Raw genomic sequence first — 23,352 nt, 5'->3', positions numbered from 1 at the left:
CTCCGCAGCACGTGGGATCTTCCCAGCCCAGGGCTCTGGAACCCCTGTCCCCTGCATTGGCAGGCAGATTCTCAACCACTGTGCCACCAGGGAAGCCCTCCCTGCTCCGAGTTCTTAACAGGACAGCATGTACCGTCTCGGGTGGAAGAGTGAACTGATAGATACAAATCCCAGGCTTTGGTCTTTGAAGTGTTCATCATGTTTCCAGTCCCCAGGTACTTATTGAGCACCCACTGTGTGCCAGGCCCCCTTCCAGGTCCAGGCATGTGGTGGTGAACGAGACTGACAGGATCCATGCTTTGGGAGTTTGCACTCTGGTGGAGGAAGGCAGTTGCCATGTAAATGATGGAGAAACTACTTACAAGTGAACAGGAAACGTCGTTGTCCTGTTGTACATGGAATTAACATTGGTTGATGTGAAAGATTGGGTGTTTGGGGAAGGTCCCACGGAGGAGGTGACGTTTGCAGGTCTGAGTTGCCAGAGTAGCCTGCCTTGGGAAGAGCAGGTGCATGAACATGCAGGGTGGGAGCAGCCATCGCCAAGGCCCCGAGGTGGGGGAGGGTCCGTGCCTTTGTAGCAGGGAAGGAAGGCCTGTGTGGCCCGGGTTGGCGGGGAGGGGAGGGGAGCAGACAGACATGGAGGGGCCAGAGGCCCGATCAGGCCGGGAAGCTGTTGTGTTAGGAAAGGGGGTTGGGCTTTTCAGAGACCCTCTGGCTGCTCAGTGGAGAATGGGCGACTGCAGGGGTGCAGACGAGAGGCGGAGGAGGTGTTGCCTGGAGCAGTGGAAACGGAGAGACTAGACAGAATTGGAGGTGTTTGAAAGGTGAGTCCTCTTTTCTGACAACCAGCTTATGCTTTTCACCTAGTCCATTGTCACTTTTTAGAGTGGTTTATTTTGTGTAAGTAGTCCTATATTTCTTACCATTCCAGCCCAGTGTGAATGCTCAGTGCTCACGGTGCGTGGGGTTCTGTGCTGCATCTGGTGTAGGTATTCACCAGTACCTCTTAGGGCTTAGGGCCAGGTTACACTGCTGGTTTGTGTAGAGCCAGGATTTGAACCTGGGTGGGATGGCCCTACACCCATTTCCCTGGCCAGTGTACTCTACTGCCTCAGGGTGTAGCCTGAGAATTTCTCAAGAGACAGATTCTAGACTCCTGGGCCCTAATGGTAGTTACTGTTTTACCCACAATGGGTCGCTGATCAGCTGCTCCTTGGACTCAGGAGCAGTTAAGTCCCTTGCCGTGCCCTGGACGCAGTGGGTGTGTGTGGCCCAGTCCCTGGGGAATGATAGAATGTGGATGACCCCACTCAGGGATGCGCTGAAAGCGGAAAGGATATCACATGCAAGACATTTTAAAACTGTGCAACACAGGGGTCCCTTTCCCGTGGCCGGTGACATCCTCGACCCATATTCTGGGTGTCCCCTCCTGGGTATCCAGGGTGATACCTAGTAATTAGAAGGCTGTAGACGAGTGTACATTCAGAGCAGAGGGAGGTGGTCCTCGGTGGTGACGTTGCACTGAGGCCTGTGAGCCCCTAAGTCCCTGTTTCTTTCCTCGGAGGATGCTGGGCACTTACTGGCAGGTTTTGTTTTTTCAGGTTGGCTACTTGCTGCTGTTGACACTTCCTCCCTTAAATGTGTCATTACAGCTTCACTTCAGGGAGTCTCCATTCCTAGGGGCTTGGAAAGATTTTCCTTGTCCTCCTCTCCTGTAGGAGCTGACTTATTTATTTATTTTTAATTAATTAATTAATTAATGGCTGTGTTGGGCCTTCGTTTCTGTGCGAGGGCTTTCTCTAGTTGTGGCGAGCGGGGGCCACTCTTCATCGCGGTGCGCGGGCCTCTCACTGTCGCGGCTTCTGTTGCTGCGGAGCACAGGCTCCAGACACGCAGGCTCAGTAATTGTGGCTCACGGGCCCAGTTGCTCCGCGGAATGTGGGATCCTCCCAGACCAGGGCTCGAACCCGTGTCCCCTGCATTGGCAGGCGGATTCTCAACCACTGCGCCACCTAGTGGACTTAGTTTAAGCCAGGGAACCTTGTTTCCCTTTTCCTCCGGCGTTGGGCAGAGCCTCTCCTCCCATGGGCCACCGCCCAACACCGTCACCATGGTCACCACCATGACGTGCTAATAGCATAGTTTGCAGTGCAGTGAGTTGGGGCTTCAAGACTGATGCGAGGGGGTGTGGGAGAGAAGGGAATTCCGCCTGACGGGGCCTTTCTGAGGAAGGTTGGCCAGTGCTCCCGTGCATACCAGGCTAGATGTCTTCAGCTGTGACCAGACTGACCCTCTTGGCGAATTAAAGGTTAAAATGATAATTCCCTGTTTTTTTTAATATATAAATTTTTATTTATTTTATTTATTTATTTTTGGCTGCGTTGGGTCTTCGTTGCTGCGCGCGGGCTTTCTCTAGTTGTGGCGAGCGGGGGCTACTCTTCGTTGAGGTGCGCAGGCTTCTCACTGCGGTGGCTTCTGTTGTTGCGGAGCACGGGCTCTAGGCACGCGGGCTTCAGTCGTTGTGGCTCGCGGGCTCAGTAGTTTTGGTGCACGGGCTTAGTTGCTCCGCAGCATGTGGGATACTCGCAGACCAGGGATTGAACCTGTGTCCCCTGCACTGGCAGGCAGATTCTTAACCACGGCACCACCAAGGAAGCCCCGATAATTTCCTGTTAAAATGTGGCAGTGTTCATGAATTACTCTTTCAGAACTAACAACCCTCACGCACCCTTGTTCATATCCAGGTACCAGTTAGGCACCGAGGATGCACGGGTCGAAGGCAGCCCTGGGGGTTGAGAGGGGACGGCGGGCAGGCCAGGTGGCCGCGGGGTTCGCGCAGGGGCAGAGGGAAGCCCAGGGAGTGACCTTGGCAGCTGCTCTCAAAGGACCTGTGGAATTAGCGATGCGAAGGCAAGGCAGGAGGAGGCTGCGTGCAGAGGGAGCCCCTGTGTGCTGCCAGCAGTGGGCCGGGAGTGGCCAGCCGCCGTCAGGCCTCTGGAGCTGGCTCAGCACTCAGCTGTAGGGGCTGGGGGGGCGGTCAGGTAACGTGGCGGCCTGTCACCCGCTTGGCTGACTTGGAGCAGGCTGCTCACCCCTTCCAGACAAGCTGAAAACTACATTCTCCTTGTGACTCGAGGCTTTGATGATTGTGGAGTCACCTTATGTCCAGGAATCCTTTTTTTGTCCTAAAGTCTGTTTTATATTCTTATAGCTGTAGGAGCCTCCTTTTGGTTAATTGCTTGTCATATATTTTTCTTTAGCTTTTGACTTTTTTATATCTTTATCTTTTAGATGTGTCTTTTTTATTTTATTTTTTGTGGTACGCGGGCCTCTCACTGTTGTGGCCTCTAGCGTTGCGGAGCCCAGGCTCCGGACGCGCAGGCTCAGTGACCATGGCTCACAGGCCCAGCCGCTCTGCGGCATGTGGGATCTTCCCGGACCAGGGCACGAACTCGTGTCTCCTGCATCGGCAGGCGGACTCTCAACCACTGCGCCACCAGGGAAGCCCTAGATGTGTCTTTTTTAAATAGCATCATTTTTTAAAATCAGTCTGTCAATCTTTGTACTTAACTCAGACACTTGGTCTGTTATGATTAACGTAATTACTGTTATATTTGAGTTTAAATCTACCATCTTACTGTGTTTTTTCTATACTGTGTTTGCTGTACCTGATCTGTTTTTTTTGTTTTGACATAATTTTAGATCTTAAAAAAGTTACAGGAACAATACAAAAGTTCTTCTGTACCTTCATCCAGATTCCTCAAATAGTAATATTTTACTGCACTTGCTTTATCACTTTCTCTCTCACTCTCTGTTCCCAGCTCCTCTCCTCTTTCTCTCTCCTCGTACATACACATTTTTTTTTCTTAACTGAAACTAATTTGCAGACATGATGTTCCTTTACCCCTAAATACTGCAGTACATCTCACAAACAAGAACAGTTTTTTACACAACCACTGAATCAGGAAATTGACATCAATACAATGCTGTTATTTCATTTACAGGTCTTATTGTGATTTTGCCAATTGTTCCTTTATAGAAAGTTTGGAAATACTGTCCTTTATGGGAGAAGAGTAACTTGCATCATGTGTTGCGATGGGCTGTGCTGGCTCTTTCGTGTAACCTGGAACAGTTCCTCAGTCTTCTTTGTCATGACGTGGTGTTTTCGGAGTCCAGGGCGTTCTGTGGAATATTCCTCAGTTTGGGGTTGTTTGCTCCTCCTCCTGATTCGTTTCATAAGTGCTGCATTCTTCCCTGCATCACATCAGGGGCATTTGTGGCTGCTGATGTGAACTTGCCTCATTTGGTGAAGGTGGTGTCTGTGTTCTCTCCCCTGTAGTCACTCTCTCTTCCCTTTGTAAGTCAGTATCTGTTGGGAGATACTGAGATGAAATAAATACCTTTTAGTCCTCAAACTTTCACCCACTCATTTAGCCTGCATGGGTGATTCTTGTGTGCATTTTTTTTGTTTGTTTGTTTGTTTGTTTTGCGGTACGCGGGCCTCTCACTGTTGTGGCCTCTCCCATTGTGGATCACAGGCTCCAGACGCGCAGGCTCAGCGGCCATGGCTCACGGGTCCAGCGGCTCCGCGGCATGTGGGATCTTTCCGGACCGGGGCACGAACCCATGTCCCTTGCATCGGCAGGTGGACTTTCAACCACTGCTCCACCAGGGAAGCCCCTGTGTGCATTTTTATTATGCTAGTTGACAAATGAGTTTTATCTAATTTCATTATTCTTTCTACGTTCATTAGATACCTGCCTGCTGTCGGAAAGCTGTGCCCCACCCCCCATTTTTAAATTTGCTCTGTTGTTTCCTTTTAGACTCTAGTGCAGCTTATGATAGACCTTCTCAGTCTGTGTGTCACTGCTCTCCTGTCTTGCCCATCTGTCTCTCCATACTACTTTCTAGATAATTTCTTCTGGTTTGTCCTTTCGTTTACTAATTCTTCCTAACCTGCTATTAAAGAGACTTCAGTTGATGTGTTTTTTATCATTCCTATAAATTCTTTCTAGTTCTTTTTCAAATGTGCTTGCTAAGTTATTTGTCCAAGTCCTTGCCAAGTCATAAGGCTTGCCTTTCTCTCCTTGAATATAATATTTGATTTATAACCAGTGTCCATCAATTGCACTGTCTGTTGGCTACAAGGTTTTCTTTCTGTTGTTTGTTGATTTTAATTGGTTCTTGTTCATGTTGTCTTGTTTTCTGAAAGCTTTATTTTCTTGTGTGGTGGTCACTGTTCTTGAAAAATTCTTCAAAGGAAAAATTTAAGGCGTAGGATAAAGGAAAGGTACCTTACTCCAAAATACTCTGAAGTATTTTGAAGCAGATTCAGTTCTCATGTTATTTCATCTGTACATCACTAGGCATTAAAAACATACATTTTCTAATATAATTATAATACCACTATTACACCTAACAGAATAATTCCTTGGTATCATGGAATTATTCCATGTTCAGATTTCATTTTCCTTTTTAACGTTGGCAAGTTCAAATCAAAATCCAAACAAGGTGCACATTTCTTACTGTTACATACGTTAAGTCTCTTTTAATCCAGAGTAACCCCTCCTTCTTTCTTTTTTTTTCCCCCCATTGACTTTTTAAAGATGCTGAGCCATTTGTCCTTTAGAATGTCCTTCATTTTAGATTTATCTCTGTGGGCTTCCCTGGTGGCGCAGTGGTTGAGAGTCCGCCTGCCGATGCAGGGGACACGGGTTCGTGCCCCGGTCTGGGAGGATCCCACATGCCGCGGAGCGGCTGGGCCCGTGAGCCATGGCCGCTGAGCCTGCGCATCCGGAGCCTGTGCTCCGCAACGGGAGAGGCCACAACAGTGAGAGGCCCACATACCACAAAAACATAAATAAATAAATAGATTTATCTCTGTTTCCTTGTCACATTTAACATGTTCCCTGTCACCAGTATTTCTGGTAAACTGAAATTTATCTTTAGAAACTTTAGGTTCATTTATTAATGTTTTTGGCAAGGATACTTGATAGTGCTTTGTCTTGTCACCTCAGGGGGCACGTATGTCTGGTTGACTCGCTCTAGGTGATGCAAAGATTGGTGGGGTCAGGGGTGACGGGGTGGTATTGTTGTGAAGTTTCCCATCAGTCTTTCTAACGGTTTCATCAGTTACGACCCTCCCCTCGGCCAGTTATTTCACAGCATCTACAAAGTGGAGACTTTCTAACCCTATCATTCTTTCCATTTTTGTAGCAGGAATTCTCTGAAAGAATTTACAGAATCCTTCTCTAAAAAAGAACATTTCTTCATCAACAGAGCCGTTTGGTTACCCAGAGACACAACTTGTGTAGGGATGGCAGATCCATGCTTAACCCTTTCCCTTTAATTGCCAGTTTTCTCTAAGGAGATGATGCTCTAGTTACATCCATTGGTGACAGCAGTGAGTTTTTCATTTGATTTTTTTTCTTTTTGTTAATTTGAGTATGATTAAGAAACTCGTAAATCTTGATACTGTTTACAGTTAGTTTCAATTAGTTGCAGTCAGTATTATTTTAGAGGGTTTTGTTGTCCCAGCCTTAGCCAAAGGGAGCCTTTCAGCTTGGCTCTGAGGCTTTTTGGAAAGACTCTGTTAGTCTTAGCTGGCTTCCTAGCCTCCTTGCTTTTGGGCCCAAGAAGATATTCTCCGCTCATTTGAGTATTTCCCGTCCCAGATCTGGAATCAACCTTTTCTCCAGGAGCCTGTATCTTTTCGTAGGGAGTGTGCTCAGGGACCACAGTTGATACTGGAATGTCATTACTTCTGGGCTGTTTCAGTAGACAGACCTAGGGATCTTTGGAAAGGAAAAAAGTTATGATTCATGTTGATATTTCCAATTCAAATTACAGAGTTTAAAAGATTTATTTTTTTGAAATTACTCTTTTTTGGGTGGAAGTAACCCAGTTGTTCACTAAGAGATGAATGGATAAACAAAATGGGGTGTGGGTGTGTATGTGTATATTCAGTCTTAAAAAGAAATGAGTTCTGACACCTGCTACAACATGGTGAACCTTGAGGACATTATTTTCTGTGAAATAAGCCAGTCACAAAAGGACAAATACTGTAAGATTCTACTTAAGTGAGGTTCTGTTACTGAACCAGGTTTGTTCGCCCAACACGCAGCAAGCCAGATGCTGAGACGCTGCAGTTTGTAGCAGAGAAGGAGTTTATTCACGAGACAGCCAAGTGAGGAGGTGGGAGAACAAATGTCAGATCTGTCTCCTCGCAGGTGAGGGACTTGAGATATTCACGGGATAAAGAAGCAGGGAGGTCTTAGGTATGGGGAAGTGATTGGAAGTAGGGAAAAGGGGAGGTAATCAGTGTTCTGTGCAGGCATATCGGGGTACATGCTTCTTCGTGGGATATGTGTTCAAAAATGGAGACACTTAGCATGATCTGAGGGTGGAGGTTTTGGCCCTCTGACATCAGGCGGTCATTCTTCAGACACGTGTGCAGGCCCGGTTTTTAGGGTCAGTGGTCCCAACTGGTCTTGGCTGCCTTGAACTGGACAAGAGCTGACTCTGGGTTTCTGGAAAACAGCTTAAGTGCCCATTGATATAGTGACCCATACGTCAGAGGTGTAACCTATAGGGGACAGTTAGTATTCAGGCAGGCTTGGTCACTGAGGGCGGGTTCAGGCGGGGGGGTTAACAAGCTGTCCCTTGGCTGCTGCTCTGTAAGACGAGCTCGAGAATTTCTGTTAGTCACCACTGCACTGTCTGTTAACCCTGTGGAACATGGTTTCAGTTCCTAGAGTAGTCAAGGTCATAGAAAGTGTGGTCCGTGCTGGTTGTCAGGGAGCTGTGGTAGGAGGAGAATGGGAAGTTACTGCTCAGAGGATATAGAGGTTCAGTTTTGCAAGATGAAGAGTTCTGGAGATGAATGTGACTGCTGGGAATGGTTACACAGCACTGTGAAGGTACTGAATTCCAATGAACTGTACACTTTATTTATTTTTTTTTTTGCGGTATGCGGGCCTCTCACTGCTGTGGCCTCTCCCGTTGCGGAGCACAGGCTCTGGACGCGCAGGCTCAGCGGCCATGGCCCACAGGCCCAGCCACTCCGCGGCATGTGGGATCTTCCCGGACCGGGGCACGAACCCGTGTCCCCTGCATCGGCAGGCAGATTCTCAACCACTGCGCCACCAGGGAAGCCCTAACTGTACACTTTAAAATGATTAAGATACTAAGTTTATGTTACGTACTTTATGTTATCACAAGTAAAAATTTTCTAAGAAGATGAGCTGTGACTCTTACCTCACCCAATACCAGAAGATTACCTCAAAATGGAACATAGACTTTAAGAGCAAAAGCTATAAAATTTCTGGAAGAAATCATAGGGGAAAATATTCATGACCTTCTCTTAGGCTAAAGTTCTTAGAAAGCTCTTTTATAGGTTGTGCTTTTCGAGATAGAAATTGGGCCACATCAAGATAAAAACTTTTGAACTTCAAAGTCACCATTCAGAAAATGAAAACACAAGTCCCAGACCGGGACTTTAAGTATTTAAAGTCTGGGAGATAGTATTTGCAAATCGTGTACCTGTTAACAGGGATATATCCAGAATATATGAAGAATGCTTACAACTCAGTAAGAAGACAGATAACCCAATTTAAAACATGGGCAAAGGATTTGAACAGACATTTGACCAAAGAAGATGTATAGATGGCAAGTAAGCACCGGAAAAGATGTTTAACATCATGAGTCACTAGGGAAATAAAATTCATATCATAATGAAGTCCCAGTTTATACCCAATGGCTATAACCAAAAAGGCAGACAGTAAGTGTTGGCAAGGATGCAGAGAACTTGGAACCACTGCAGACCTGCTGGTGGGGATATAAAGTGGTGCCGTCGCTTCGTAAAGGTTCTGGCAGTTTCTTTAAAAGGTTAAATATAAACTTACTGTACAGTGCAGCAGTTTTACTTCTAGGAATTTACCCAAGATAAAGGAAGACATGTTCACAGAAAGACTTGTATAGTAGCTCAAAATTAAGAAGAATCTAAATGTGGATTAAGTGATGAACCTATAGATGAAATGGAACACTATTCAGCCATAAAGGAGCAAACCGCTGGTGTGTGCTGTAGCAAGAATAAACCTCCAAAGTGTTGTGCTGAGCGGAAGAAGCCAGACGCAGTAGCTAGTGTGGTCCTGGTCGTGTGAAATGTCTGGAACAGGCAGATCTGTGCACAGGAGCGGAGCAGTGGTTGGGGGTCGGGGGTGAGCGTGGGCCTCGGCTCCAGAGGAATCTCTCTGAGGCGGTAGGAACGCTGTAAACCTGGATGAGCAGACTGTTGCAAAACTTTCAATTTATTAAAAATCATTGAAGTTAAAAAAATTACTCTTTGTATAGAAGCATTATGAAGGTATAATTTATATACCATAAAATTTACCCTTTTAAGGTGTACCTTCAGTCATTTTTAGTATTCACAGAGTTGCCTAAATATCACCGTATCCAATTTCAGAACATCATTATTACTTCCAGAAGAAACCCTGTCCCCATTCACAAGCCACTCTCCATCCCCTCCTTCCCCTATCCCCTGACAGCCATTTAATCTACTTGGTGTGTTCAAGAATTTCCCTATCCTAGACATTTAATATAAACAGAATCATGTCAGAGGTGGCCCTGTGTATCTGGCTTCTTTCATTTAGTGTAGTGTTTTCAAGATAGCTTTGTGTTGGTCTCAGCCTGGCAGGAATGATGCTGTGACGCAGAGCGCCTGGGGCGGGGCTTGCCGGGACCCGTGCTGTTTGTGGCAGCCCCACAGACATTTCCCTGACTGGAGCCAGCGACATGGCTGGACCAGCCCTTGTGGTTCATACTGTGACTGCAAGGCGCCTCTCATCAGCAACCATCGGGGAACTCTGAAAACATAAGGTTTATTACTCACAGACCCTGCAGGGTACGTGGCTCACCGGGGGCCACACAGCAGAGAGAGGGAGAGGACAAGAATGCGGACCTGGGGTTCTGCCTTTACTGGGGTCAAGGGGGGTTGAGGTTCTGCCTTTATTATTGGGGTCAGGGGGGGGTTGCAGGTTCATTATTTATTGGTGAATTTAAAATAAGGCTGAGAATTCAGACACTGGAAGGGAAGAGCGGGGTCCCTCAAGTGAGCAGTTATCTAGGTCACCCAGGGCTTTCTGGGAGGGGAACGTCAGGTGGGGCGGCCTGGCTCCTTATCTAGCTGTGTGGCTGGCAGTGCGTTTATCTAAGACGGATGACTTTGAAGTGGTGCCTCAGAAATCAGAAGCTTTCAGTACGATCAGGTACTTGCATTACAGTCAAAAAAAGCTAATTGTCAGGGCTTCCCTGGTGGCGCAGTGGTTGGGAGTCCACCTGCTGATGCAGGGGACACGGGTTCGTGCCCTGGTCCGGGAGGATCCCGCATGCCGCGGAGCGGCTGGGCCCGTGAGCCATGGCCACTGAGCCTGTGCTCCGCGGCGGGAGAGGCCACAACGGTGAGAGGCCCACGTAGTGCAAAAAAAAAAAAAAGCTAATTGTCAGGTACCTATAGTACAAAAGTTCATCATGTAGTAGCATTTTTCGGTGCTTCATTCTTTCTAATGGCTAAATAACGTGCCTTTGTATGTATAGATCACATATGGTTTATCCCTTCATCCATTGATGGGTATTTGGCTGTTAGGAATGAGGCTGTTAGAGCCATTTGTGTGCAAGCGTTTCTGGGGATGTAGCCTTTTAATTCTGTTGAGCGGATACCTAGGAATGGGATCGCCAGCTAATACAGTAATTCTGGGTTTAACACCGAGGAGCTGCCAAGCTGGGTCCAAAGTGGCTGCTCCATTTTACATTTCCACCAGCTGTGCGTGAGGGTTAAAAACTTTACTCTTGCAACTTTTTGTCATGTGCTAGATATCTTGCTTCTTAAAAAGAGTGATATAAGTGTCATGTCCTATAGCATACATAAGACAGTTTTAAAATAATGATTTGTTACCTTTAACAAGGGTGCTAAATGAGGTTCAGTCTGTCTTTGTAGCCCATTTTATCCAAAGAATGCACAGTTAAATACCACATGTTAAGTCAGTTGGTAAAATGATTGTCTGTTGTAGTTTTGTTTCCAATTGTATAAATAAATGTATTTGTTGACATTTATTTTCAACGTTAGGGATTGCCCTCCCTCCTCTTTTAGATCATGTGAAATATTTACGTGATGCAGAGTAGAAAGTATGCAGTGTCATTCAGACAAGGCTCCATCCCTCCTGCTCGGTCCCTTCCCTCCCCGGGAGGGAACCATTTTTACAGTTCCTAGTTCATCCTCTCAGTGATTCTTTTGGAAATACAAGCAAACACACACATACCTGACCTGACTCAACGCTAAGCCTTGTCAGGAAGCCTTTTTTCTGCCTCTAGCCCTGTGTTTCCTAGAGTTCAGCATGCCTTGTATCCTAACATGTTTCTCTCAGTTTTACCCCTTGTATTTTGTTGTTATAATAGCTTCTGGAATGAGCATCCTCTGGACCCTTCCCCCTGACTGCCGAGTGCCTTTCTCTCTTCCCTTTTCTCTCCTTGCCCTCTCATTCTCAGAATCTCCTTTCTCTTGTCCCTCTCTTTGCCTGAATCTTTTTTTTCCTCACTTCTTGTGCTGATCAATTTGGGCTCCATTTCCAGCAGCTTTCCCTCGCAGTGAAGACCCGTCCTTGTAGAAGGGACGGCTTGCCCATTATTTCTCAGACCCTCGTGTTCCTAGGTGACCACAGTACTGTTAGGTCACTCAGCGACTTTGGGAATGTCTTTTTTAGTCACCTGCAACTCTGAACCTGAGAGGCTCAGATTCCCCTCGGGAGGTGCTCTCCTGTTGGGGGTGACTTTGGAGATTGGCAGCATGGGGCCCCCGGTCCCCCGCCCCAGTTCTGCAGTTAGGTCACATCTGCCTGGATCCTGGGTTTGTGAGGAGCCCTGTCACCTGGGTCCATTTGTCTGTCTGTGGACATCTCTGGGCTTCTTTTGCTATTCTGGTGGGCCTCTTTTGTTTTTATTGGGAGATTAAAAGGCTACACTGTTCCCCTGATCTCATCCTACCCTCAATGTTTAACAACAAAAGTAAGACTCAGTGAGAGAGATGACGTGAACTGTTCACGGACATCCAGATATTGAGAGAGGAAGCTCTACTGAAACAGACTGTTTCGTCCACAGCCTATTTCTCGTGTACATTGCCTCTAGCAGGGTCGTTCCCTCCTTACCATCTGGCATCATGTTCTTTTTTTTTTTTCTTTTTTTTCTTTTGCTTTCTTTTTTTTTTTATTAGTTTCTGCTTTATAACAAAGTGAATCAGTCATACATATACATCTGTTCCCACATCCCTTCCCTCATGCATCTCCCTCCCTCCCACCCTCCCCATCCCACCCCTCCAGGCAGTCACAAAGCACCCAGCTGATCTCCCTGTGCTCTGCGGCTGCTTCCCACTGTCTATCTAACTTACGTTTGGTAGTGTATATATGTCCATGCCTCTCTTTCGCTTTGTCACAGCTTACCCTTCTCCCTCCCCATATCCTCAAGTCCATTCTCTACTAGGTCTGTGTCTTTATTCCTGTCTTACCCCTGTGTTCTTCATGACATTTTTTTTTCTTAAATTCCATATATATGTGTCAGCATACAGTATTTATCTTTCTCTTTCTGACTTACTTCACTCTGTATGACAGACTCTAGGTCCATCCACCTCATTACAAATAGCTCAATTTCATTTCTTTTTATGGCTGAGTAATATTCCATTGTATATATGTGCCACATCTTCTTTACCCATTCATCCGATGATGGACACTTAGGTTGTTTCCATCTCCGGGCTATTGTAAATAGGGCTGCTATGAACATTTTGGTACATGTCTCTTTTTGAATTATGGTTTTCTCAGGGTATATGCCCAGTAGTGGGATTGCTGGGTCATATGGTAGTTCTATTTTTAGTTTTTTAAGGAACCTCCATACTGTTCTCCATAGTGGCTGTACCAATTCACATTCCCACCAGCAGTGCAAGAGGGTTCCCTTTTTTCCACACGCTCTCCAGCATTTATTGTTTCTAGATTTTTTGATGATGGCCATTCTGACTGGTGTGAGATGATATCTCATTGTAGTTTTGATTTGCATTTCTCTAATGAGTAAAGATGTTGAGCATCCTTTCATGTGTTTATTGGCAGTCTGTATATCTTCTGTGGAGAAATGTCTATTTAGGTCTTCTGCCCATTTTTGGATTGGGTTGTTTGTTTTTTTGTTATTGAGCTGCATGAGCTGCTTATAAATTTTGGAGATTAATCCTTTGTCAGTTGCTTCATTTGCAAATATTTTCTCCCATTCTGAGGGTTCTCTTTTGGTCTTGTTTATGGTTTCCTTTGCTGTGCAAAAGCTTTTAAGTTTCATTAGGTCCCATGTGTTTATTTTTGTCTTTATTTCCATTTCTCTAGGAGGTGGGTCAAAAAGGATCTTGCTGTGATTTATGTCATAGAGTGTTCTGCCTATGTTTTCCTCTAAGAGTTTGATAGTGTCTGGCCTTACATTTAGGTCTTTAATCCATTTTGAGTTTATTTTTGTGTATGGTGTTAGGGAGTGATCTAATCTCATACTTTTACATGTCCCTGTTCAGTTTTCCCAGCACCACTTATTGAAGAGACTGTCCTTTCTCCACTGTACATTCCTGCCTCCTTTATCAAAGATAAGGTGACCATATGTGCGTGGGTTTATCTTTGGGCTTTCTATCCTGTTCCATTGATCTATATTTCTGTTTTTGTGCCAGTACCATACTGTCTTGATTACTGTAGCTTTGTAGTATAGTCTGAAGTCAGGGAGCCTGATTCCTCCAGCTCCATTTTTCGTTCTCAAGATTTCTTTGGCTATTCGGGGTCTTTTGTGCTTCCACACAAATTGTGAAATTTTTTGTTCTAGTTCTGTGAAGAATGCCAGTGGTAGTTTGATAGGGATTGCATTGAATCTGTAGATTGCTTTGGGTAGTAGAGTCATTTTCACAATGTTGATTCTTCCAATCCAAGAACATGGTACATCTCTCCACCTATTTGTATCATCTTTAATTTCTTTCATCAGTGTCTTATAATTTTCTGCATACAGGTCTTTTGTCTCCTTAGGTAGGTTTATTCCTAGATATTTTATTCTTTTTGTTGCAATGGTAAATGGGAGTGTTTCCTTGATTTCACTTTCAGATTTTTCATCATTAGTATATAGGAATGCCAGAGATTTCTGTGCATTAATTTTGTATCCTGCAACTTTACCAAATTCATTGATTAGCTCTAGTAGTTGGCATCATGTTCTTGAGTGTCTGCCCGAAGTTGTTTAAATCTCTGGGTGGTTGCCGCACTTTCGGGGTTCCTGGGGGCCTGTGCAGAGTCTGGGCCGGGGGGGGGCTGTGGTCGTGTGCTGGGTTCCCCATTTCCGTTTCCTCTCACTTGTGCCCCCCCAGCCGCACTGACCACAATCTGCAGAGCCCCCAGCCCAGCCTGGGTGAGCACGTTCACCAGCAAAGGAGACCGAGGTCGGGGCCCAGAGGAAAAGTGCTGGCAAAAGTGAGCTTGCTCTTGGGTCTGCAGGTCCCACCTCTCCAGGAGCGAGACAGCACACGCGATGGCATCAGAAGGCTGCAAGGGGAGGGCTTCATCCTGGGTCAGGAGACCCCTGACCAGAGGCCTCTCCCTGGAGGACCCCGGCAGAGGCACAAGAGTCCCGGGACAGAGCAGGTCCTAGAGTGGCTGTTTATTTCCCAGGAGCAGCCGAAAGCGAAGAAGACCTGGGTGAGTTACTGGTTTGTTCATTTCCACTTCTTTTCTTTATTTCTTTTTCATTTTTTTGGTGGGGAGAGGGATGGAGGTCCTCAGGTGGGAGGTCGTGTGAGGTCCCTGAGGTCCCTGTTTCCTGGTTTCCCCAGACTCAATTTTCAGCTCCTTTTCCACGCCCCCCCAAATGTTTTTAATGGATATTGTTCTGTTTATATGTGTTTACAAACGGTGTATTGTTTCTGATGTGAATGCATTTTAAATATATGTTGGTGGCGTGTACGCATGTGTATCCTGCTGTATTGCTTCTGTTTTTCGTTCACCGTCCTCTTGTATGGCCATCAGCAGTGTCTGGGTGTCCACTTGCCTCATGTTCTCTGCCAGCTCTTAATTACTGTTGTTCTTTTTATTTGAGCCATTCTGGTATGGTGGTGTCTCTGTATGGGCTTACTTTGCATTTCCTGCTAGCATGCTTTTTGGACATTTTGTTACCTTTTGTGGGTGTTTTCTGTCTGTTTTCTTATTGACTGAAAGGAGTTATTTATTTTCTGGAAGCTTGTTAGAAATGCCGAGTTTCAGGCTGCACCTCAGTCCTGTTATATCAAGACTTTTCATCTTAACAAGATTCAGTGATTCATGCACATTGACGTTTAAAGCAAACTTGATACCAAATCCATATTTACCTGGGGTGCTTCTCTTACCTCCAGTATTCTGTTATGACAGTTTTCAAACGCAGGGCAAAATCGAAAGGATTTTGCAGTGAACATCTGTATACTCATCACCTTGAATTTACCTTTAACATTTTACTGTACTTGCTTTATCACATTATCCATCTTTCCATCCCTCTGCATCTCTTACCCCATCTTATTTTTGCTGTATTTCTTAATATATTTTAGACATCAGCATGCTTCCCTCTAAATACTTCAGTATGCACAGCATTAACTGTTGTTCAGTATTTGTTTACAAGCTGGGTTTTTTTTCCCTGTCTTGCCTTTTCATTCTGTTAATTAATGCTGCCTTTTGATGAACAGCTATTTCTAATTTTAACTTAATTTAGTTTTTAAATTTTTTCTTTTATTACTGGTGTTTTTTGTTTCCAATCTAAGAACTTTTTTGTTATCCAAAGCTCATGAAGATAGTTTTCTTTGTTCACATTTACCTTTCACATGTAGATTCACAATACATCTAGAATTAATATTTATGTTTAATGTGAGTAGGAGTCAAGCTTTAGTTTTTTCATCAAGTTGCCTAATTGCCCCAGTGCCCCTGAAGTGATTGACCTCTCCCTGTGGCTCTGCGGTGCCACCTTGTCATGTATCAGGCGTCCATAAATGTAGTTTGGTTTCACAGCTCTTTATTCTGTTCCGTCGGCCTACGTTTCTATCCTTACGCCAGTTTCACGCTATCTTGATTTATAATAAGTCTTGATATCTGGATGCTTCCAGTTTTGGGTGATTATGAATGCTGTCAACATTCACATGTGGGTTTTTATGTGGACATGAGTTTTCAGATCAGTTGGGTAAATACCTAGGAGCATGATTGCTGGATTGTATGGCGATTCTATGTTTAGCTTTGTAAGAGACTGTCTTCCAGAGTGCCTTGCAGTTTTGCATTCCCACTTGCAGTGAATGAGCGTCCCTGTTCCTCATCCTGACCAGTTCTTGGTATTGTCAAGTTGTTAAAAATTTTGCCATTCTAATAGATGTGAGGTGATATTTCACTGTGGTTTTAAGTTGCATTTCCCTAATGGCTAGCTAGTGTTATTGAGTATATTTCTGTATGTGTTTTATTCTTTCTATATCTTTGGTGAAGTATCTGTTTTCTTGTCATTGATTTTTTTTTAATTTTAATATTTAAAACAATTTTTTATTGGCATATAGTTGATTTACAATGTTGTGTTAGTTTCAGGTGTACAGCAAAGTGAATCAGTTATACATATATCTACTCTTTTTAATTTAATTTTTTTTTAAGATTTTTTTTTTTTTGATGTGGACCATTTTTTTTTAAGTCTGTTGAATTTGTTACAATATTGCTTCTGTTTTATGTTTTGGTTTTTCTTTTTTTGGCCCTAGGCATGTGGGATCTTAGCTCCCCAACTGGGGATTGAACCCGCACCCCCTGCATTAGAAGGTGAAGTCTTAACCACTGGACCCCCAGGGAAGTCCCTCCATTCTTTTTTAGATTCTTTTCACATATAGGCCACTACAGAGTATTAAGTAGAGTTCCCTGTGCAGTAGGTTCTTATTAGTTATCTATTTTATATTTATTAGTGTGTGTATGTCAATCCCAATCTCCCAGTTTATCCTTCTTCCCATCCCCTGGTACCTTAAGTTTTTTTTCTACATCTGTGACTCTATCTCTGTTTTGTAGATAAGTTCATTAGTACCATTTTTTTAGATTCCACATTTAAGCAATATCATACGATATTTGTCTTTCTTACTTCACTGAGTATGACAATCTCTGGGTCCATCCATGTTGCTGCAAATGGCATTAGTTTGTTCTTTTTTATGGCTGAGTAATATTCCATTGTATATATGTACCACATCATTGTAAAAAAAATTTTTTTTTATTCTTTAACTTATTTATTTTGTCTTGAGAGGGCAGAAGCCAAACTTACTGAGTGTGATGGGCATGACATTAAGATATCACATACGGCTCTTCAGGATTTGGGGCTACAAAATCATGCTTTCTTATTCTTTTTTTAATATCTTTATTGAAGTATAATTGCTTTACAATGTTGTGTTAGTTTCTGCTGAATAACAAAGTGAATCAGCTATATGTTTACATATATCCCCATATCCCCTCCCTCTTGAGCTTCCCTCCCACCCTCCCTATCCCACCCATCTAGGTCATCACAAAACATCGAGCTGATCTCCCTGTGCTATGTAGCAGCTTCCCACTAGCCATCCATTTTACATATGGTAGTGTATATATGTCAGTGCTACTCTCTGACTTCATCCCAGCTTCCCATTAGCCCAGTTTGTCCTCAAGTCCGTTCTCTGTCTGCGTCTTTATTCCTGCCCTGCCACTAGGTTCATCGATACCATTTTTTGAGATTCCATGTATGTGCATTAGCATACGGTATTTGTTTTTCTCTTTCTGACTTACTTCACTCTGTATAACAGTCTCTAGGTCCATCCACCTCACTGCAAATAACTCAATTTGTTCCTTTTTATAGCCAAGTAATATTCCATTATATATATATGTGCCACATCTTCTTTATCCATTCATCTGTCAGTAGACATTTAGGTTGCTTCCATGTCCTGGCTATTGTAAGTAGTGCTGTAGTGAACATTGTGGTACATATGTCTTTTTTTTTTTTTTAAAGAAGATGTTGGGGGGTAGGAGTTTATTAATTAATTAATTAATTTTTGCTGTGTTGGGTCTTCATTTCTGTGCAAGGGCTTTCTCTAGTTGTGGCAAGCGGGGGCCACTCTTCATCGCGGTGCGTGGGCCTCTCACTATCGTGGCCTCTCTTGTTGCGGAGCACAGGCTCCAGACACGCAGGCTCAGTAGTTGTGGCTCACGGGCCTAGTTGCTCCGTGGCATGTGGGATCCTCCCAGCCCAGGGCTTGAACCTGTGTCCCCTGCATAAGCAGGCAGATTCTCAACCACTGCGCCACCAGGGAAGCCCCATATGTCTTTTTGAATTATGGTTTTCTCAGGGTATATGCCCAGTAGTGGGATTACTGGGACATATGGTAGTTCTGTTTTTAGTTTTTTAAGGAACCTCCATAGTGTTCTCCATAGTGGCTGTATCAATTTACATTCCCACCAACAGTGCAGGAGGGTTCCGTTTTCTCCACACCCTCTCCAGCATTTATTGTTTGTAGATTTTTTGATCATGGCCATTCTGACCAGTGTGAGGTGATAGATATGTCATTGTGGTTTTGATTTGCATTTCTCTAATGATTAGTGATGTTGAGCATCTTTTCATGTGTTTGATGGCAATCTGTATGTCTTCTTTGGAGAAATGTCTATTTAGGTCTTCTGCCCATTTTTGGATTGGGTTGTTTGTTGTTTTGATATTGAGCTGCATGAGCTGCTTGTATATTTTGGAGACTAATCCTTTGTCAGTTGCTTTGTTTGCAGATATTTTCTCCCATTCTGAGGGTTGTCTTTTCGTCTTGTTTACGGTTTCCTTTGCTGTGCAAAGGCTTTTATGTTTCATTAGGTCCCATTTGTTTGTTTTTGTTCTTATTTCCATTACTCTAGGAGGTGGGTCAAAAAGGATCTTGCTGTGATTTATGTCATAGAGATACCACATCTTCTTTATCCATTCCTCTGCTGATGGACACATAGGTTGCTTCCATGTCCTGGCTATTGTAAATAGTGCTGCAGTGAATATTAGGGTGCATGTATCTTTTCAAATTGTGGTTTTCTCTGGGTATATGCCTAGGAGTGGGATTGCTGGGTCATATGGCAGTTCTATTTTTAGTTTTTTAAGGAACCTCCATACTGTTCTCCATAGTGGTTGTACCAATTTCCATTCCCACCAACAGTGTAAGAGGCTTCCCTTTTCTCCACATCTTCTCCAGCATTTATTGTTTATAGATTTTTTGATGATGGCCATTCTGTGACTGGTGGGAGGTGATACCTCATTGCAGTTTTGATTTCTATTCTCTAGTAATTAGTGATATTGAGCATCTTTTCATGTGCTTTTTGGCCATCTGTTGTCATGGATTTTTAAGAATTCTTTGTTATTCTAGATTTAAATCCTTTATAAGAGAAGTGATTTGCAAATATTTTCTCCCAGTCTCTGGTTTGTGTTTTCATTTCCATGACACCAACTTTCACAGAGCAAAATGTTTTAATTTTGACAAAGTTTATTTTCTGAATTTTAATTTTTTAAAATGTGTTTTGCTTTTGGTGTCATATCTAAAATTTCATTGCCCAAACAAAAGTGCACAAATTAAAAATTTTTTTCTCTGGAATTTGTAAAGTTTTAGCTTTCACATTTAAGTCTGTGATCCATTTTTAGTTAATTTTTGTATAGGGTATGGGGTATGTGTTGAGGTTCATTTTTTATGTGTATGGATGTACAGGTGTTCCAGCACCATTTGTTGAAAAGATTATCCTTTCTCCATTGAATTGCTTTTGTGTCTTTATGAAAAAATAATTTTTTTTTCAAGAGACAGTGTTTATATGGGTCTATTTCTAGGCTCTCTTTTCTGTTCCATTGATTTTTGTGTCTAATCTTTTACCAGTATCATGCTTTCTTGCTTTTATAGGAAGTCAAAGTAGGCTAGTGGGAGTGCTGCACCTTTGTTCTTCAGAATTGTTTTGGCTGTTCTAGTTTTTTGCCTTTCCATATTAATTATAGAAGAGCTTGTGGATAGCTACAAAAAAGCTTGTTAGGACTTTGATTGGAATTACAGTGAATCTATGAGTCAAATTAGGGAGATTTTACATCTTAACAATACTGAGTTTTCCAATCCATGAACACCCTGTATCTTTCCATTTTTTTAGATCCTTGATTTTTTTAAAGCACTGTTTGTATTTTGGAGCATACGTATTTCTGCATATGTATTTTCTTTTATCATCTTAACCATTTTAAGTGACAATTCAGTGGTATTAAATACATTCATAACATTGGCAATCAGAACCACCATCCATCTCCACAACACTCTTCCTCTTGAAAAACTGAAGCTCTATACCATTAAACATTAACGCCCAATTCCCCCCTCCCCATAACCCCTGGCAAGCACCATTCTACTTTCTGTCTCTATGATTTTGACTACGCTAGTTACCTCATGTAAGTGGAATCATACAGTAATTGTCTTTTTGTGACTGGCTTATCTCCCTTGACATAATGTTCACAAGGTTCATCCTTGTTATAGCATACTGCAGAACTTTCTTCCTTTTAAGGCTGAATAATAATTTGTTGTATGTATATACCTCATTTTGCTTATCCATTCATCCATCCATGGACACTTAGATTGCTTTCACGTTTTAGCTACTGTGAATATTAATGCTGCTATGAACATGGATGTAGAAATATCTCTTTAAGACCCTGCTTTCACTTCCTTTGGGGATATACCCAGAGATGAAATTGCTGGACTGTATGGTAATAATAATTTTTAATTTTTTGAGGAGCCACCAAACTGTTTTCCACAGCAGCTACACCATGTTGTATCCCCACCAGCGGTGTTCCAATTATTCCACATCTTCGCCAACCCTTGTTATTTTTATGGTTTTTGATAGCCATCCTAATGAGTGTGAGCGGAATCTCATTATAGTTTTTTTTAAATTAATTAATTAATTTATTTATTTGGCTGTGTTGGGTCTTCACTGCTGCGTGGGCTTTCTTTAGTTGTGACGAGTGGGGCCACTCCTTGTTGCAGCACACTGGCTTCTCACTGCGGTGGCCTCTCTCGTTCGGAGCATGGGCTCTAGGTGCGTGGGCTTCAGTAATTGTGGCACACAGGCTCAGTAGTTGTGGTGCACAGGCTTAGTTGCTCCGTGGCATGTGGGATCTTCCTGGCCCAGGGCTTGAACCTGTGTCCCCTGCATTGGCAGGCGGATTCTTTTTTTGTGTGTGTGTGTGTGTGGTTCACGGGCCTCCCACTGTTGTGGCCTCTCCCGTTGTGGAGCACAGGCTCCAGACGTGCAGGCTCAGCAGCCATGGCTCACGGGCCTAGCCGCTCCGCAGCATGTGGGATCTTCCCGGACCAGGGCATGAACCCGTGTCCCCTGCATCGGCAGGCGGACTCTCAACCACTGCGCCACCAGGGAAGCCTGGCAGGCAGATTCTTAACCACTGCGCCAACAGGGAAGTCCCTCATTATAGTTTTGATTTGCATTTTTGTTATGATTAGTGATGTTCAGCATCTTCATGTGCTTATTGGCCATTTGTATATCTTCTTTGGGGAAATGTCTATTCAAATCCTTTGATTATTTTTGAATAGGTTGTTTATTGTTCTTGAGTTTTAGTTCTTTATATATTCTAGATATTAATCCCTTATAAGATATATGACTTGCAGATATTTTCTCCCATTTTGGGAGTTGCCTTTTTACTATGTTGTTGTTGTGTTTTGTTTTGTTTTTTTTTGCAGTACGTGGGCCTCTCACTGTTGTGGTCTCTCCCGTTGTGGAGCACAGGCTCCAGATGCGCAGGCTCAGCGGCCATGGCTCACAGGCCCAGCCGCTCTGCGCATGTGGGGTCTTCCCGGACTGGGGCACAAGCCCATGTCCCCTGCATCGGCAGGCAGACTCCCAACCACTGCGCCACCAGGGAAGCCCTGATGTTGTGTTATGATGCAAAAAATTTTTTAATTTTCATGAAGTCCAATTGGTTGGTTTTTTCTTTTGTTGCTTGTACCTTTTGTGTCATTTTCAAGAAATCATTGCCAAATCTAACATTGTGAAGCTTTTGCCCTATGTTTTCTTCTAAGGGTTTATATAGTTTTAGGTCTTACATTTAGGTCTTTGATCCATTCTGAGTTAATTTTTATATAGTGTTAGATGAGGGTCCAACTTCATTTTTTTCATGTGGATATCCAGTTTTCCCAGTAGTATTTATTGGGAAGACTTTCCCCATAAATGGTCTTGGAACCATTGCAAAAATCATTTGACCATATATGCAGGGGTTTACTTCTGGACTCTGTTCTATTCCATTGTCACCTTTATGCCAATACCACATTGTTTTGATTACTGTAGCTTTGTAGTAAGTTTTTTTTTAAAAATATTTATTTATTTATTTGTCTGCATTGGATCTTAGTTGTGGTATGCAGGATCTTCGTTGCAACATGCAGGATCTTTTTGTTGTGGCATGCAGTCTTTTCCAGTTGCAGTGTACAGGCTTCTCTCTGGTTATGGTGCGCGGGCTCCAGAGTGTGTGGGCTCAGTGTGGTGTGCTGGCCTTGTTGCCCCGCAGCATGTGGGATCTTAGTTACCTGACCAGGGATTGAACCCGCATCCCCTGCATTGGAAGAAGGATCCTTAACCACTGCACCACCAGGGAAGTCCCGTGTAGTAAGTTTTGAAATCAGGAAGTATGAGTCCTCCAACTTTGTTCTTTTTCAAGATTGTTTTGGCTCTTCAGGGTCCCTTGAGCTTCCATATGCATTTTAGGGTGGGTTTTTCTGTTTTTGCAAAAAACATCATCGGAATTTTATTCGGGATTGCATTGACTATGTAGATCACTTTGGGTAGTGTTAACATTTTAATATTAAGGAACAGAGGGTGTGTTTCTATGTATTTATATGTTCTTTAATTTCTTTCAGCAAGGTTTTCAGTTTTCATTCTACAAGTCATTTACCTCCTAGGTTCAGTTATTACTTTTTGATGATGCTATAAATGGAATCATTTTCATGATTTGCTTTTCAGATTGATCATTGTTAGTGTATAGAAATGCACCTGATTTTGGTGTGTGACTTTGTATCCTGTTATTTGCTGAATTCATTTGTTCTAACTAGGTTTTGTGCGTGTGTGTGTGTGTATGTGTGTGGAATCTTTAAGATTTTCTATATATAAGAATATATTGTCCATGAATAGAGATAATTTTACTCCTTTTCTAATTTAGATGCCTTTTATTTCTTTTTCTTGCCCAGTGGCTCTGGCAAGAACTTGAAGCACTATGTTGAATAGAAGTGGAGAAAGAAGGCATTCCTTTTTTTAAAAAAAA

At 43.4% G+C, this 23,352-nt stretch overlaps 1 protein-coding gene across 1 annotated transcript in view; it reads left to right on the top strand.

Moving 5' to 3' along the window:
- The window catches only part of ZNF268 (zinc finger protein 268), a gene marked incomplete at both ends in the record, with an annotated part of 37,344 nt that overhangs the window by 2,398 nt on the left and 11,594 nt on the right, over window positions 1-23,352 (top strand). The window contains 1 exon segment of the mRNA XM_079717269.1: window positions 14,544-14,744. Within this exon segment, the coding sequence (XP_079573395.1) occupies window positions 14,544-14,744 (201 nt within the window).

The sequence above is a fragment of the Hyperoodon ampullatus genome (assembly GCF_949752795.1).
Source record: "Hyperoodon ampullatus genome assembly, chromosome: 13".
NCBI classification, from domain to species: Eukaryota; Metazoa; Chordata; class Mammalia; order Artiodactyla; family Ziphiidae; genus Hyperoodon; species Hyperoodon ampullatus.
Note: the sequence above shows the minus strand (reverse complement) of the source record. Positions and strands in the feature narration are given on the sequence as shown.